Source organism: Pseudorca crassidens, chromosome 3 (assembly GCF_039906515.1).
Source record: "Pseudorca crassidens isolate mPseCra1 chromosome 3, mPseCra1.hap1, whole genome shotgun sequence".
Classification (NCBI taxonomy): domain Eukaryota; kingdom Metazoa; phylum Chordata; class Mammalia; order Artiodactyla; family Delphinidae; genus Pseudorca; species Pseudorca crassidens.
Window position 1 is genome coordinate 988,650 of NC_090298.1, and position 13,912 is coordinate 1,002,561.

At 54.6% G+C, this 13,912-nt stretch overlaps 1 protein-coding gene across 1 annotated transcript in view; it reads right to left on the reverse strand.

Moving 5' to 3' along the window:
- Positions 1 to 5,267: 5,267 nt before the first annotated feature.
- The window catches only part of LOC137220600 (palmitoyltransferase ZDHHC11-like), a 40,725-nt gene continuing 32,080 nt past the window's right edge, over positions 5,268 to 13,912 (reverse strand). Inside the window, exons 15-18 of the mRNA XM_067730038.1 lie at positions 12,347 to 12,381; positions 11,357 to 11,453; positions 8,138 to 8,210; positions 5,268 to 6,130 (exon numbers count right to left, since the gene is read on the reverse strand). Coding sequence (XP_067586139.1) covers positions 5,691 to 6,130; positions 8,138 to 8,210; positions 11,357 to 11,453; positions 12,347 to 12,381 — 645 coding nt within the window. The 3' untranslated portion in view covers positions 5,268 to 5,690. The remainder of the gene's footprint in view (positions 6,131 to 8,137; positions 8,211 to 11,356; positions 11,454 to 12,346; positions 12,382 to 13,912) is intronic.

Here is a 13,912-nt window from a genome sequence, read left to right on the forward strand (position 1 = left end):
AGCTGGAGGCGGGCCATCTTCCTGCGTCCGACCGGGGCCTCCGCGGGTTACCTGGGTGAAAGCAGCAGACCTCAGAGCCTCTTCCAGGGTCTCTTCCTCTCTCTTCTCGGTACACCTGCTGCCTCCTCTCCACCAGGCAGGCTCTGCGACAGGAGGGGTGGGTTCGGAGACAGGGCGCGTCCCCGCCTTCACCAGGAGGTTGCTCAGCCGAAGGTTCTGGGGCCGGGGTGACAGGGAGGTTCTAGTACTGAGACTTGGGGTGCAGGGGCCTCCCTCTCTATCCTCCAGGACCCCCTCCAGTGGAGTGAGCCGCCCCAAGCTGTCCAGATGCCCGGGCTCCGGGGGGAAGTGTGGCCTCTAGCGTCACTGCTGTAGTACCTGGAGCTGGCCAAGGAGCCCACCGCAGGCCCTGTCCTCCCCTCTTGGCTGCAAAGTCCCCCACCCTGAGCCTTATACATACACACCTCCATGGCCCATCTGGCCACAGACCTCACTCCTCCCCCCCCACCCCAGGCTCTGTCCTCCGTCCTGGCTGCAGAGACCCCACACCTGACCCCAGGCTCTGCCCAGCTCTCAGGTCTCTTCTGAATCGGAATTGCGGGGAGCAGCTTCCAACTTCACCTGGGATTCCGGCCGGGCCAGGCAGCAGAGGAAGCCGGGGTGCTGAGCCAGAGAAGGGGTGACAGGTGCTGCTGTCCAACAGATCGCCCGCCCCTGGGAGAGAGGATGCGGTTTTCTCGACCCTTCGGGAACCAGGGACAGGCAGGCTGAGCCCGCCCGTCCCCACCGTGGTCCTGGGCTGAGGTGCCTTCCTCTCAACCCCTCTGGTTTCTGCTCCTGCTGAAAACCGGCCGAACATGGGCTTCTATTTCTCGTTTCTCTGAAAAGTTTCACGCTCTGGACACCAGATAAGTCCAGAATCTTAGAGTCGGAAGAACAGGGAAAGCAGGGGGCCCCCCGAGGCGCCCCCCGTGACCTGCGGTCCTGACTCTTTAGGTTGAAGCTGGGCTGCACCTTCTCTGTCCCCCACAGCCCCGAGCACCGCTGAAGTTACTGTTAACGGTGCAAATGAAAGAACGAAAAGCACTCCTCATTATCATGTTCCCAGCGTCGTATCAGCCAAAAGGCGAGCATTCAGTCCACTTTTCGAAACCCGTGCAAGGGCTGTGGCATAAATGTGTGGGTTTGCCGGTGGCGGAGCTGCTCTGGGAGGCGAGCGCCAGACTCCGGGGGCAGAGATGTGTGAGGGACAGTCATCGCAGAGGCGGGCCTGGGGGGCGGGACGGGCGCCCAGCACTGCCGCCCCCACGAAGGGGTGGCTAGGGCCACGGCCCACGCAGTCACGCGCCACGGCGCAGGCGGCCAGAAGTCAGCCAGCGGGGTTGCCGGCGGTACCATTCCTGGAGGCTACCACTGGTCGTCTGTGAATGAGATTGTGTTTTGAGTTCACAGCATAGAGTCAGTCCTGGCCACACTCAAAAGATGGCCTGAAATAGTGACATGGGCTCTTACCAAGCTGGGGGAGTCCCCTTCGCGATAGGATGGGACGGCAGGTTCCATCCTGGTGTGGGAGTCGGAGGAGCCTTCTTCCAGCGCTGGCTGCTGGACCAGCGCACCCTTTGTGGGGGATGACGCTGCCCCTGGCCCTTGGTCCACTGACGGGACCTGGACGACCTCCGTCTACACTCCAGTTAGCAAACCCCAGCTCGGGTTGGCACATGCACGTCTGCACGGTGGCCACACGGAGGCTGCCCGTGAGCGGGATCGTCTGTACTTGTAAGACACTGTGCTGGTTTTTCAGGGCCACAGGGCAAAGGACCGCATGCTGGCGGCTTAACCAACAGAAGCCTGCACAGTCCAAAGTCAAGGTGTCGGCAGCCGTGCTCCCTGCAGGGGCCTGGGGACCCTCCCTGCCTCTCCAGCTTCGGGGCCCTCCAGGCATCCCTGGGCTTGTGGCCCCATCACCCTGACCTCGGCCTGTGTCTTCACGTGGCCTCCTACCCCGTGTCTGTTTCCTCCCTGTGTCTCCTAAGGACAATCTCGTGGATTTAGGGCCCACGAGGGTAATCCGAGGTGCCCTCCTGTAGAGGCCCCTAGTTATATCTACAGAGGCCACCTTCTGTGCTCCCCCCAGGACGGTGCTCAGCTCACTGGCCTGGCTTCCTGGCGCGTTCTCTTTCCCATGCCTCGTCCACCCTAGCTCCCACTGGCTACCTCAGGCTCTGGTCCCTGGACCCCCGCGCCGAGGACCACCCAGACGGGAGGCAGAGGGCGTCTGTGGGCGGGAAGGGGCTGGAGCCCCAGGCTATACCTAACTCCACATACTAGGCACGAGAGCTTTCCTTATTTTACAACCCGAAGTCCGTCCTCTTGGCGGAAATGCATTCCTGACCACGTGCTCGGAGGCCCGGGCAGCTTCCATCCTCAGCCGTGCAGTGCCCCCCACGTGGGGAGCTGCTCGTGGGCCGCAGGCACGTGCAGGCTCTCACCAGGCGGCAGGGCGACACCGGCGGGCACAAGGCGGCCCGTCCATCTCGCCGGGGGACAGAGCTGTGGCGACTCCCACTGCGCGCTGCTCAACCAGGGAAGAGTCGCCCTTCATCGAAGCCTAGACCCAATGGAGCCAAAATACCCCGGGCAGCCAAGGAAGGAGGGACGACCTCCAGCCAGCTCTGCCCGGGGTGGGGCGCCTCAGCCCGCTGGGGACCGCTCTGTCCGCTCGCTGCTGGTCGGTGCCCAGCAGGGCCCCCTCCTCGGGGTGAGGTGCATGGGGTGGACGGACAGATGGCTCCTGGGGAGGAATGTCCTCACCACCGCCCAGCACGGTGACCGTGGACGCCCAGTGCCCGCTCTGTGGCCCACGCTGGCCCTGCCCTGCCGCGCATCCCGCCTGGAGTGGATGTCCGATCGGGGCCGCCGACGTCAGGTGCGGGATCCAGTCAAAATGAAAACGTGGGGCCCTCGTTCCAGATTGCGAAGAACCTCTCGGTGCTGGCGGCCGAGCCCTGGACCAGCACGGGATCCTCCTGGGGGTCCTAGGCGTGCACAGCCCTGATCGCTCTCCCGATTTTCAGGCGATGCCCCTGGGACTCAGAGAAGCTGACGGGACACACAGCAGGCTTGGGGCAGGGCTGGCGTCCACCACCAGCACGTGCTTGATACTCACCTTGGAAACCTGCTTTTGTGGCTCATAGACTTACCCTTGCTGTCATAAACCTGGGCATTTAAGAAAGCCATATAAATTTCTGATGGTTTAAGGTGATTCCCTAATTTTTATTCTAATAAGACTTTCAGGACCTGGGGTCTGTTATTAACTTTGCTTCTAAGACAGTCTCGAGAGGCATCAGCTCACCAGCTCGGGGTGGAGGCCTGGTGCTTCCCCTTGGCTCTGGGGACCCCTCCTGCCCACGCATCCTTCCCCACCTCTGGTCATGCCAAACCTGCGGTGCTAACCCTGGCAACATGGCGCGTGGGCTCTGAGCACAGCAACGGACTCTGAGTTCTTCCCCGGGGCTGTTGGTCATGGGTGCTGTGATCACAGTGGCCGAGGTGGTGCCCCTGTGTCCATCCGAGGCAGCCAACCTTGACTTTTCCTTTTTCCCAACGTTGCATGAGGCTGGGGGCATATGGTGCCGGCACAGGCGTGCACACGGTTTCCTGAATGTACCATCAAGTTCGTTTAACGCCTGTGCACTCCGGGCGTGAGGGCCAGAGGACAGTAGGACAGTCGGACACCCCGAAGTCACGGTGGACAGCGTTATAAACTGCAGGGCTTGAGGTGGGTGTGTGAACAAGGCGGCTTTCTGTGGTCCCTTCAAGAGGACGTGGACGTGCATCCACGTCGTAGAGGTTATAAAAATAGAAACAGTTTAACAGAAATCAAAGCCATTTTGATAAGCTTGTTCTTCCAGCGTCTGTGGAAATCCATCATAAGACGTCCACTGCAGGGGAGTTACTGGCTCTGCCTGACACCGTGTCTCGTCGTCTGGAAAGGATCCCGGGACGGAGGCACCACGCCTCCCCGGAAACCACGCCGGGGTCAGCTGCCCCGTGGGAGCAGAGTCTGCCCTTCAGCCCAGTCCTAGCCTTTCCCGCTTATTTAAACTAATAATCTGTTCTTCTGTGCTGCCTTCTTAGCACATGGAGATCTCAGCACGATTCCTAATCTGTTAAGGTAGTAGCTACCGGGTCAGCTACCCTCTCCCTGCGTTCTCTGAACACACGCCCTTGAGCAGCGCCGGCCCCATTTCCTGCTGTTCAGGGGGCGCGTCACTGCTGGGGGTTAGGGTCTGCGACCCCTCGGCCCTGGCGCGTCTTCACCAGTGACGACAGCAGCTGTCTGAGCCTGTGTGGGTTCAGTCGGCTCTGCTCCCGTGACTGCATTTCCTGAGTGTGCAGAGGAAAATGGGTGTGTGCAGCAGTAACCAATATGCATCAGATTATCACTGAACACACTTCTGCTTCCAGGCAAGAGGAGTAACAGGAACTAGATTTACCTTCTCACATGAAACAACCCCAAACTGGATGAAATATATGAAGCAATGGTTTGCAAGGCACTGGACAGCAGGTGACAAAGGACAGTGACCCCGAGTGACAGGAGCCCCAGCTGACGTCCTACATAGCGTCCAGGTGCAGGGAGAGGACCCAGGTGGAGCCGGCAGCCTCCCCAGGTGAGGGGACAAAGCAGAGAGACTGGGGGGTCCAAAGTGGACAGAGTAGCACAGAGAGAGCTGCACAGCCCCCTAGAGTGTGCAGCTGAGCGCTGATCCCCTCACATAGGTGAGGACACCGGCAGGGCTGGGAGTGGACCACTGCAAATGTCAGAGGCGGCAGAGCCTGACACCCACACAAGGTCATGAGTGACGCGTGTACCGGCCAACACGGGACCTCACCGTGTGGCTCACGCGGAGGAAATGGGAGTCCAGTAGCCTGCCCAGGGCCTCTGACCGTGTTGGCGGGGATGAGCACGGCCAGCACAGGTGTGACCACGGCCGTGCGGGTGAGGCAGGCTGTGCCCTGGACGGTCACCGCCTGCAGTGGGCCCGATTCAGGGGAGTGACAGAGACAAGGCTGGGGCGGCTGCCCCCGGGCCTGGGCTTGGGAGCCAGTTCTGGAGGCCCAGACCAGGCCTGGTTCACACCGGACTTCAGACCTCAGCACTAGTGTGGCGGGCAGGCCAGGGATCGGCTGCCAGCCCTCCACAGAAGCAGCCACGTGAAACCCAGGGACTTGAAATTTACCAAGACTGATTTCAAGGTTGTTGCCATTAAAATTAACTTTTATTTTTTCTTATAAAACTTACTAAGGAATTCTGAAGAATTTTCTTAAAAGCTACTTAAATTGATACAGTTAAAAACATTAATAGTCAACAGAGTAAAAACGCGGGACCTGCGCCATCCTGAATCCTCTTCCTTCCTGGAGTAACACTTAGACGTGCTTAGAAGAGTATGCGAGTCTTCAGAATATGGCTTCTAGAGCGAGTGAAGGGCAGAGATCACAAAGCCCTGCCCACGCAGCCAGCAGCAGAGGGGCTCCTGTGCTCCCTCTTCCCTCCCGACTCTCACGGAGGGTGTGGGGTCTGACGGTGGACCACAGGGCCCAGGTCTCCTCCTAGAATTGGAAATGAGGCCAGGCTGTGTGAGCAGCTCTGGAGGGAGGGGCGTCCTGGGGCCCTGGGGGACACGCTTGCTCTATTCAGGCTGAGCAGCCCGGTCCTCGGGCTCCGGGTCCTCAGACACTATGATCATGGTGACCTTGGCGGAGCTGCCGGGCTCAGTGGCCTCCTCGGGGCTGCAGCCCTCCTCCACGCTGGCGACAGGGGTCACCTTCATCCCATACTCTTCTTCCTCGATGACGGGCAGGCCCTTGGGCACCTGGGTGTACGGCGCCATTGCCCACACATGGGGCATCTCCTGGCAACTCTCGGAGATGTTGATGACCGTGGACTCCAAGCTCCAGGGCTTCTGGCTACTGGGGAAGACGTCCCAGTGCTTCTGGAACCACGTGTCCTTCCTTTGGCCACGCAGAGAGGACAGGAGATCATGGTTTTCCGGGACCGACTCCACAGGCAGCCTACTGGCAGAGAAGGAGCCCTGCAAGGGGCTCTCAGTCGGCGCAGGTCCCTGGGCTCCTGCAGAAAAAGGAGACATTCCCGTGAGCACCTCGGAGGGGTGTGTGCAGGGGTGGGGGGCTCCGAGCCCAGGCACACGGCCCCGCACACGGCACACGGCGCCCCACACAGCGCAGAGCCGGCCGCTGCAGCAAGGACCAGGCTCGGCTCTGTGCACCTCCTGTCCTGCCCTTTTGCATTTCTGTAAGTTTTATTTCATTCTTCCTCAAATGTGTTTGGTAATTAAAGAACAGTTTTCTGTTCTCTTCAGATATTTTAAACTTTGCCTTTTATTTCTCGAAACAAAATAAATCCTCAGAGTTATTTGGTGTTTTCGTCTGACGAGTCCCGAGGCCTCTGTCTCTGCTAGTTTCTGTGCATTCTCACGTCAGTGCTTTGCCCCCACGTGAAGCCGGCCACTCTTACCGAGAGCTGCTCACTTTCCCTGCAGTCCTCTTCGTGATTCTCTGAGGAAGGAGCAGCAAGCAATGAAGGGCGAGCCTCAGAGGGTCTCCGCCTGGCGCCCAGGATGACCCTGACCCTCTATGTCACTTCTCAGCTTGGGGGTTCCGGGGACCAGCCCCCTTTTGCAAAGTTAGGGACAGCCTGGCGTTCCGAATAGTCAGCAATGATTTTTCTCTTTTCCTCACACCCCCAGGGTTTGAGGCTGATTATTCCTGTGTCCTTTGGGGCTAGAAAGTTGGGGTCCTCTGGCTCACCTCCACATTTTGGGGTCCCAGTTTTTTTTTGTTTTTTTGTTGTTGTTGTTTTTTTCGGTACGTGGGTCTCTCACTGTTGTGGCCTCTCCCGTTGCGGAGCACAGGCTCCGGATGCGCAGGCTCAGCGGCCACGGCTTACGCGCCCAGCTGCTCCGCGGAATGTGGGATCTTCCCGGACCGGGGCACAAACCCGTGTCCGTTGTATCGGCAGGCGGACTCTCAACCACTGCGCCACCAGGGAAGCCCATGGGGTCCCAGTTTTATGGGACAACTTAACCCATAAAGTGAAGTTGGCTCTGAACTTGGCCTTCTGTTTCTACCTCCTGTACGTCTGTGAAGACAAGGTCACCAGGGTTGGCAGGTGCCCTGGGCTTCTCTCTGGGGGTCTCCCTGCCTCAGTCCCAGCCGAGAGCCCCTCACCGCCTGGCTGGTTCATCACCACCTTTAGGAGGACCTCCACGCGTGGGCGCACCCTCACACCTATGGTGCTTGCTGTGGGGAGCACCCTCTGTCCTCAGAATCAACCTGCACACCCGGGCTCATGGAACAGCCTCTCTCTTCCCCCCTCCCTGCTTCATTGATGCCACGTTTGTGTTTGCGAGCCTTCAAATCCAGCTTACGTGGAATGACGTAACATCAGTTAACCCTCCAGCCTCTGTCTCCCCTCCAGGAGTCGGAGTCTCCGAGTCCTACATCGGGCGTGCTGAAGAGTTAACGGCTCAAGGAGGTGTCCCGTGTGCTCTACCGGGACGCACACTCATGAGACCATATCGTCATGAACGTTAGCTGGTGAAAGGCTGAGTGGTGAATATTTTTTTAAACTCTGGAAGGATGAAGACTCACAAACAGTGAAGACGCTGCGTGAAATCACTCGAGACCCCGGCAGGTGGGATGTGGTGGAGCACATTGGACCTTCTGTTCCCGTCGCCATCCAGACTCTCTGGTGGGACCTTGCCCCGTGTGGCCACCACAAGGTCGGCCACCAGCACTGTTCGGGGTGCACAGCTCGGATTGGTGGCCACAGACGGACACCCAGAGCCAGGCCTCAGTCGGGGCAGACGTTCGCTGCTGGTGCTTCGGCCGGTGTCCGGCCCCACCCCTTGGACTACTTTTTGGCACACAGTGGAGCAGGGCAAACACATGGGACGTCGGGGGCTGTCTGCGGACACGTCACAGAGACAAGCGTCCCAGCCCTGAGTTTCCATGCTGATTTCTCTCTCCTTTTTTTTTTTCCTTAGAAAATATTTAACTCTGTAGAAAATCACACTTGGGCAGAGCTCAACATGACCCAAATAGCCCAATAGCTTACCTGAAGCTGAGCCTTGGTTTTCAGCCACGTCTCCCTCCATATGCTGCCTTACGTCTCGTTGATCCTTTGCATCCTACAGAAAGAGAAGTGATACGGAATACACGATGCAGTATTTGTTAAACTGCCAAAGGGGACAAAATGTAGCGACAAGAGGATGTTTTAGAGACAGACAAGCCTGCCTCTCCCCTGGATGAGCTCTGAGACGTGGGCCGTCGGTCACCTCTAGAGCCTCAGAGCATTCATCTCTCTGTGTGGCTACAAGCACCACTGCTTCTGGTGGAGAATGTTGGCTTTTCCTCCGGCATGTACATCAGGATAAAGACAAGTGTGCTTTGCCTAATGTGTGTGAGGGTCTCATGGAAGCCAAGGAGACCTGTGTGGGCTCCCAGCACGACAAACAGGGGGTGCCTGGGGCACACACAGGTCACCGCAAACCTGGCAACTTCTCCATATAACTCGCTGCTCCGTGGTGCTGGGGCCTGGCTACCAGGGAGCCCCTAGTGTTTCACACCCACATCTGAATACAGGCATTTTTTTCCCTGCCCCGGTGCTAACCTGGCCCAGCAGACTGATGACTTTATTGTCCCACGTCTGCCAGCTAGCCAGCAGGAAGGGTGACCACAGTTCTTGCCAGACTTGCTAAAGGGTCAGGGATGGTGATCATTTCAACTTTCAGCGCTGAATGTGGCATGAACCAGAGACTGGGATTATGCAAAATTGTTCTTTGAACATTTGGAAAGACTTACAAGTAAACATGTCACTAGGAGACTTCTAAACCAAAACAGCATATCTAAAATATGCTGGCGTCTCCCTTCCCTAATCCAACACTTTAAAATTACAGTCAATAGATAAACAGATACATAAAGGGGTAAAGACATAACTTCAGGGGAAAACAAGAAGGGAAACCCTTGCTGGGCCAGAAAAGACAACTCCCAAAGAGGTGGAAGCAAATGGACACAGAAGGACATGGTCAGAGGAGTGTGCTGTGGAAGGTGGGAGAGACCCTCATGGAACCCACCGTGAGGCGGGCAGGGCGCTGCTGTGGTTGTGGGGGGACTACCCCCAAGGGATAACTTGCTGGGGCCACTGAAGGCCGAGCAGCCAGGCGAACGATCGCTGCTACAAACCTTCCTGAGTCCACAGGCAACAACGGGGTGTCTGCCCCCAGACGAAAGCACTGGAGCAGTGATCTCGGTAGAGACGGGGCAGCGTGAGAAAAAATACGCAGAGGAAGTGCTACCCAGGAAGCAAAGGTGAGGTGAGGTGTTGCCAAACCGTCTAAAAATTACTGGAACTAAGGGGAAACAGAATATTACTTTGGAATGAAAATAAAAACCGGACAAAGCAGGTAGGTGAGACAGTGGACGACCGTGGAACGGAGATTTGTGGGGAAGGATGTGGCTGGTGACTGTGTTGAAGAAGGTTGTGTATCAAAAGTGCAGCAATGGTTTGCCAGGGAAAAGGGCTGCAGTCGCGAGTTGAGAGGTTCTCCTCCACTGAGGTAACCCTCATGCTGAAAGGGGCTGTCAGTAGCCCATCTCACACTTGGAGACCGAGCAGATGCTGTAACGTCTGTGGGGGAGGGGAGACTGCCAGCCCCTGTTCTTTAGTCCTGCTGCGGCTTCAGGCAGAACAACCTTCATCCCGGAGCAGCTGGCTGATGCACTCCACAAGTTTGGGGCTGTGTGCTCTGCTCGGTCTGGCCTTGCCCTGAGGGGCAGGCACAGGTGCCTGCCTTGGTTTTGGCCCCCTTGGCAGCAAGAGCTTCCGTCAGTGCCACCTTCTGGAAGACTTAAAGAGACAGAACCTTTCCCCTCTATTTGCAGCCAGACATTTAAGGAAGTCTTTGTCAGGTCACTAGCTGACCACAGAGATAACGCAAGAGAAATTTCAGTGACAAGAAGTACACACTTGGCAAAAATAGTTTGGAAAAGTCACAAACACATAGTTCCAGCCTTCAACAGGCAAAAATCTATAATCCCTGAGGAGCAAATCTGACTTCCAGAGTTACCACATTATAATACTCAGAATATCCAGTTCTCAACAAAAAATTATAAAACATACAAAGAAACAGGAAGCCTAGACTTTCAAATTAATAGTCAAGGATATTAAATCGGCTGTCTCAAAAATGCTCAGTGAGGCAGAGGACATCATGGACAAAGAATTAAAGGAGATCAGGAAAATGGTGTATGAACAGATAAGAATATCAATAAAGAGGTAGAAATTAGAAAAAGAAACTAAACGAATTCTGGAGCTGAAAAATACGAAAACCGAAATAAAAAATTCACTGGAGGTGAATCAGCATATTTGAGCAGGCAGGAAAAAGGATCAGAAAATTGATGAAACTGAAATTATCCAGTCTGAGGACCGTAAAGAAAAAAGAATGAAGGAAAGTGGACAGAGGCTGGTGGACCTGTGGGACACCATCAAAGGTATCGACATACTGGGGAGTCCCAGGAGGAGGGGAGAAGGGAAGAGAACAGAAAAATACCTGAAGAAATAATGACTGAAAGCTTCCCAAAGATGAAAAACATGCATCTACAAATCCAAGAAGCTTAACAAACTTCAAGCAAGATAAACTAAAACAATCCACACTGAGACATTACAGCCAAATTCTCAGAAGCTAAAGAGAGAATTTTGAAAGCAGCAAGAGAGAAGCAACTGATCACAGACAAGCGATCCTCAGTGTGATAAACAGTGATTTCTCATCAGATTCCATGGACGCCAGGAGTCATTGGGGTGACATAATGTCACGAAGGAAAAAAAACCCTGCCAACCAAGAATTCTATACACAACGAAAGTATCTTTTAAGAATGATGGAGAAATTAAGACATTTTCAGGTAAACAAATGCTGAGGGAATCTATCACCAATAGACTTAACACAGTTTACACAGCCGCTCCAAATTCTTCAGGCTGAAATGAAAAGATACTAGACAGTCTTTCAAAGCTGCTTGTGGACATCAGGACTCCCACAAGGGCTGCTGGTGGTGCCTCCGTTTTGGGGTCCGTCTGCTTCTATCACACACACACCATCCCGCGGCCAGGAACAGCCTTGGCCCCCCTTTCTCTGCTGCTCTGCACTCAGCTGGGCTGCCCTGAGCAGCCGGCACTCCCGGGTCACAGGCAAAGCCGCCATCCTAATCTCAGTCTGGGGAGCCTGACTTCTACGCAGAGCCTCACTCTGCACTTGGGGCTCAGAGGTCGGCCCCCCGGGCTCACCTCGAGTTTCAGGGAGCTCTCTGGGCGGATGGTCCTGAGGGAGGTCACACTCGGGCACCTGGACAGTGGCGGCAGGAACTTCCTCCACTTCACTCTGCTGGGGCCGTGGGAAACAGAATCAATGGGGAGGCGGGGGGTGGCATGTGGGGGACACGGAAGGCGGCCACATGCAGTGGCCTGGAGAGGGCTGGAGAGGTGCGTGAGCATGTGTGTGCGTGCGTGCGTGTGTGTGTGTGTTTGGTGGGTGAGATTCAAGTAAATGACTTGTTCCTTTTAATTTTTATTTTAAATTGTATTAAATGACACCAGATGAAAGTGATTGAGCTTGGAGGGTAAGGGTACAATCTCCAAATGCTTACAACATAGGAAATGTTTTATAAAAGTCGCTTTTTACTTAAAGCTCTCCCTGTTGCTGAGGAAGTGAATGAAGAGTGAGTCATTTACTTACTGTCAAGTTGTGAGTGTGTTCATTGTTACACGCTCTTCTAAGATATAAGACTCTCGTGGCCACACACAGTTTTGCCAGGGGACAGAGCATACGCTTTAACACGTGTGCTTGAAACTGGGTCAGGGCCTTTGTAAAGGGCCACTTCCTGCCCTTGAGGCAGGAAGGTGGGCAGTGGGCTGGCCCGTGCTCCTGGAAGGCGAACAGACTCAGCGCCCACTGGACTCAGGCCTGCGTCAGGAGGACGCTGTTGGAAACCATCGGAAGGGCGTCCTACGTGTTCACAGAGAGAGAAATCAAACGAGCGTGACTCGTATGTGTCCACTAGCTCAGGTGTCAGTTGTAAAGAAGGTGACAAGGAGAACTCAGGACTTACCAGGCTGGGGGACAGCCGTGAGTGACAGTGTCAGAGAGTTACCTGAATAATTGTATTTTCTGTTATGTCTTCCCCCAAACACCCCCTCACAGATGCACCACTCTCCTCAGGAATCTGCGTAACGAGGAGTGTACAGCCCTTTGTCAGGTAGAAAAGCTCACGGACTCACCCCACTGTGGATGAACTCAGGTTGGCATCCAGTTCCTGTGGGGGGAAAGGAGTAAATGATGATTCCTCAAGTTAAGAAAGAAGCCCTCGACATGGAGCTTACCTTACACAAAATCAAGCCCATCATAAGTGGACTTCGAGTAAGGCTACCTCAGGGGCTCCCAGGTCCAGGGAAGGATCCCTGGTGGGCGGCGCCCTACCCCAGTCCCCGGGTTCTGGCCTGAATTGCACCCCCTCCACTTCTATGCTGAAGTCGTAGCCCCTCGTGACTGTGACTGTATTTGGAAACGGGGCCTTTAGAGCGGCAATTAATGTGGCAGGAGGTCATTGGGGTGCGTCGTATAGTCCACTGTGCCTGGTCTCCTCACGTGAGGAGGAGATTAGGAAGAAGGCCGTGTGATGGCCAAGGAGAGAGGCTCAGAAGAGCCAACCTTGACTGCGGCCTGACTGCAGACTTCTAGCCTCCAGAATTGTAAGAAAAGAAACGTGTAGTTTGGGCCGCCTGGCCCCTGCGGCCCAAGCAGAGAAATACACTGTCCATGTGCACGTGTTTTCACTCCTGTTTGGTGAGGACAGGAGTGGGGCGGCTGGGCCACGTGAAAGCATGTATTGGACCCCAGGTGCTGCCGGCCTGGCCTGTCTTCCGCATCTCACCCGCAGGGCACAGACCTCCACCTCCCCTGCCTCTTCACCACGCTTGGTATCAGTAAACTTTTTGCTTATAGCCACGCTGGCGGGTATGTGGTGATCCCTTACTGCAGTTCTAATTTGCATTTCCTCAGTGCCCAGTGATACTGAGCCTCTTTTCACGGGCTTATTTGCTGTCCATGGATCCCTTTTGGTAAAGAGTTTGTTCAAATCTAACCCTGACCCTAACCCTAAACTTTGATGATGTCCAATGTATCATTTTTGTTCTTTTTGTTCCTTTTTTAACCTAAAAAAAATAAATATTTCATGTATTTTTACTCAAAAATCATGCAACCACAGATAACACTTTGGAAAATAGAAAAAGAGAACTAAAAGTTACCCAGAGTTCAATCATTCTAATGCATTTTCTGTCAATCTTTTCTTCCCTATTTATAGGATCTGGTTTTTGCTTTATACAGTTGCAAACATGCCATATATGTAATTTTATATACTGCTTTTCCCCACTTATTACATCAGAAGCATTTAACTTCATTATTTCATCTTCAAAGCCAGAATTTTCAATTGGCCCATCATCTGTCAGGACTGGGTATCCAGCCCATTTTACTTAATCATTCACCTGAATTTGGATTTTTAGATTATTTCAGATTTTTCATCATTATAAACAATGCTATGGTGAACATCTTTGCAATAGAGCTTTGTCCACGTTTATGATTGGATCTTCAAGTTAATGGTAAGAAACAGTTGCATGCTCCCACGTGCTGGGTGCTGTGCTAGTGGAGCATCTCTGCAATCATCACCAATACACTTAGACGTTTGCACAGGAGTAGACATGCACAGGGCTCCCTGCCCAGGTAACCGGCAGAACTGGGTTGAACCCAGGAAGCCTTAGAGTCTATTTTCATTCTCAGGAGTGCAATTC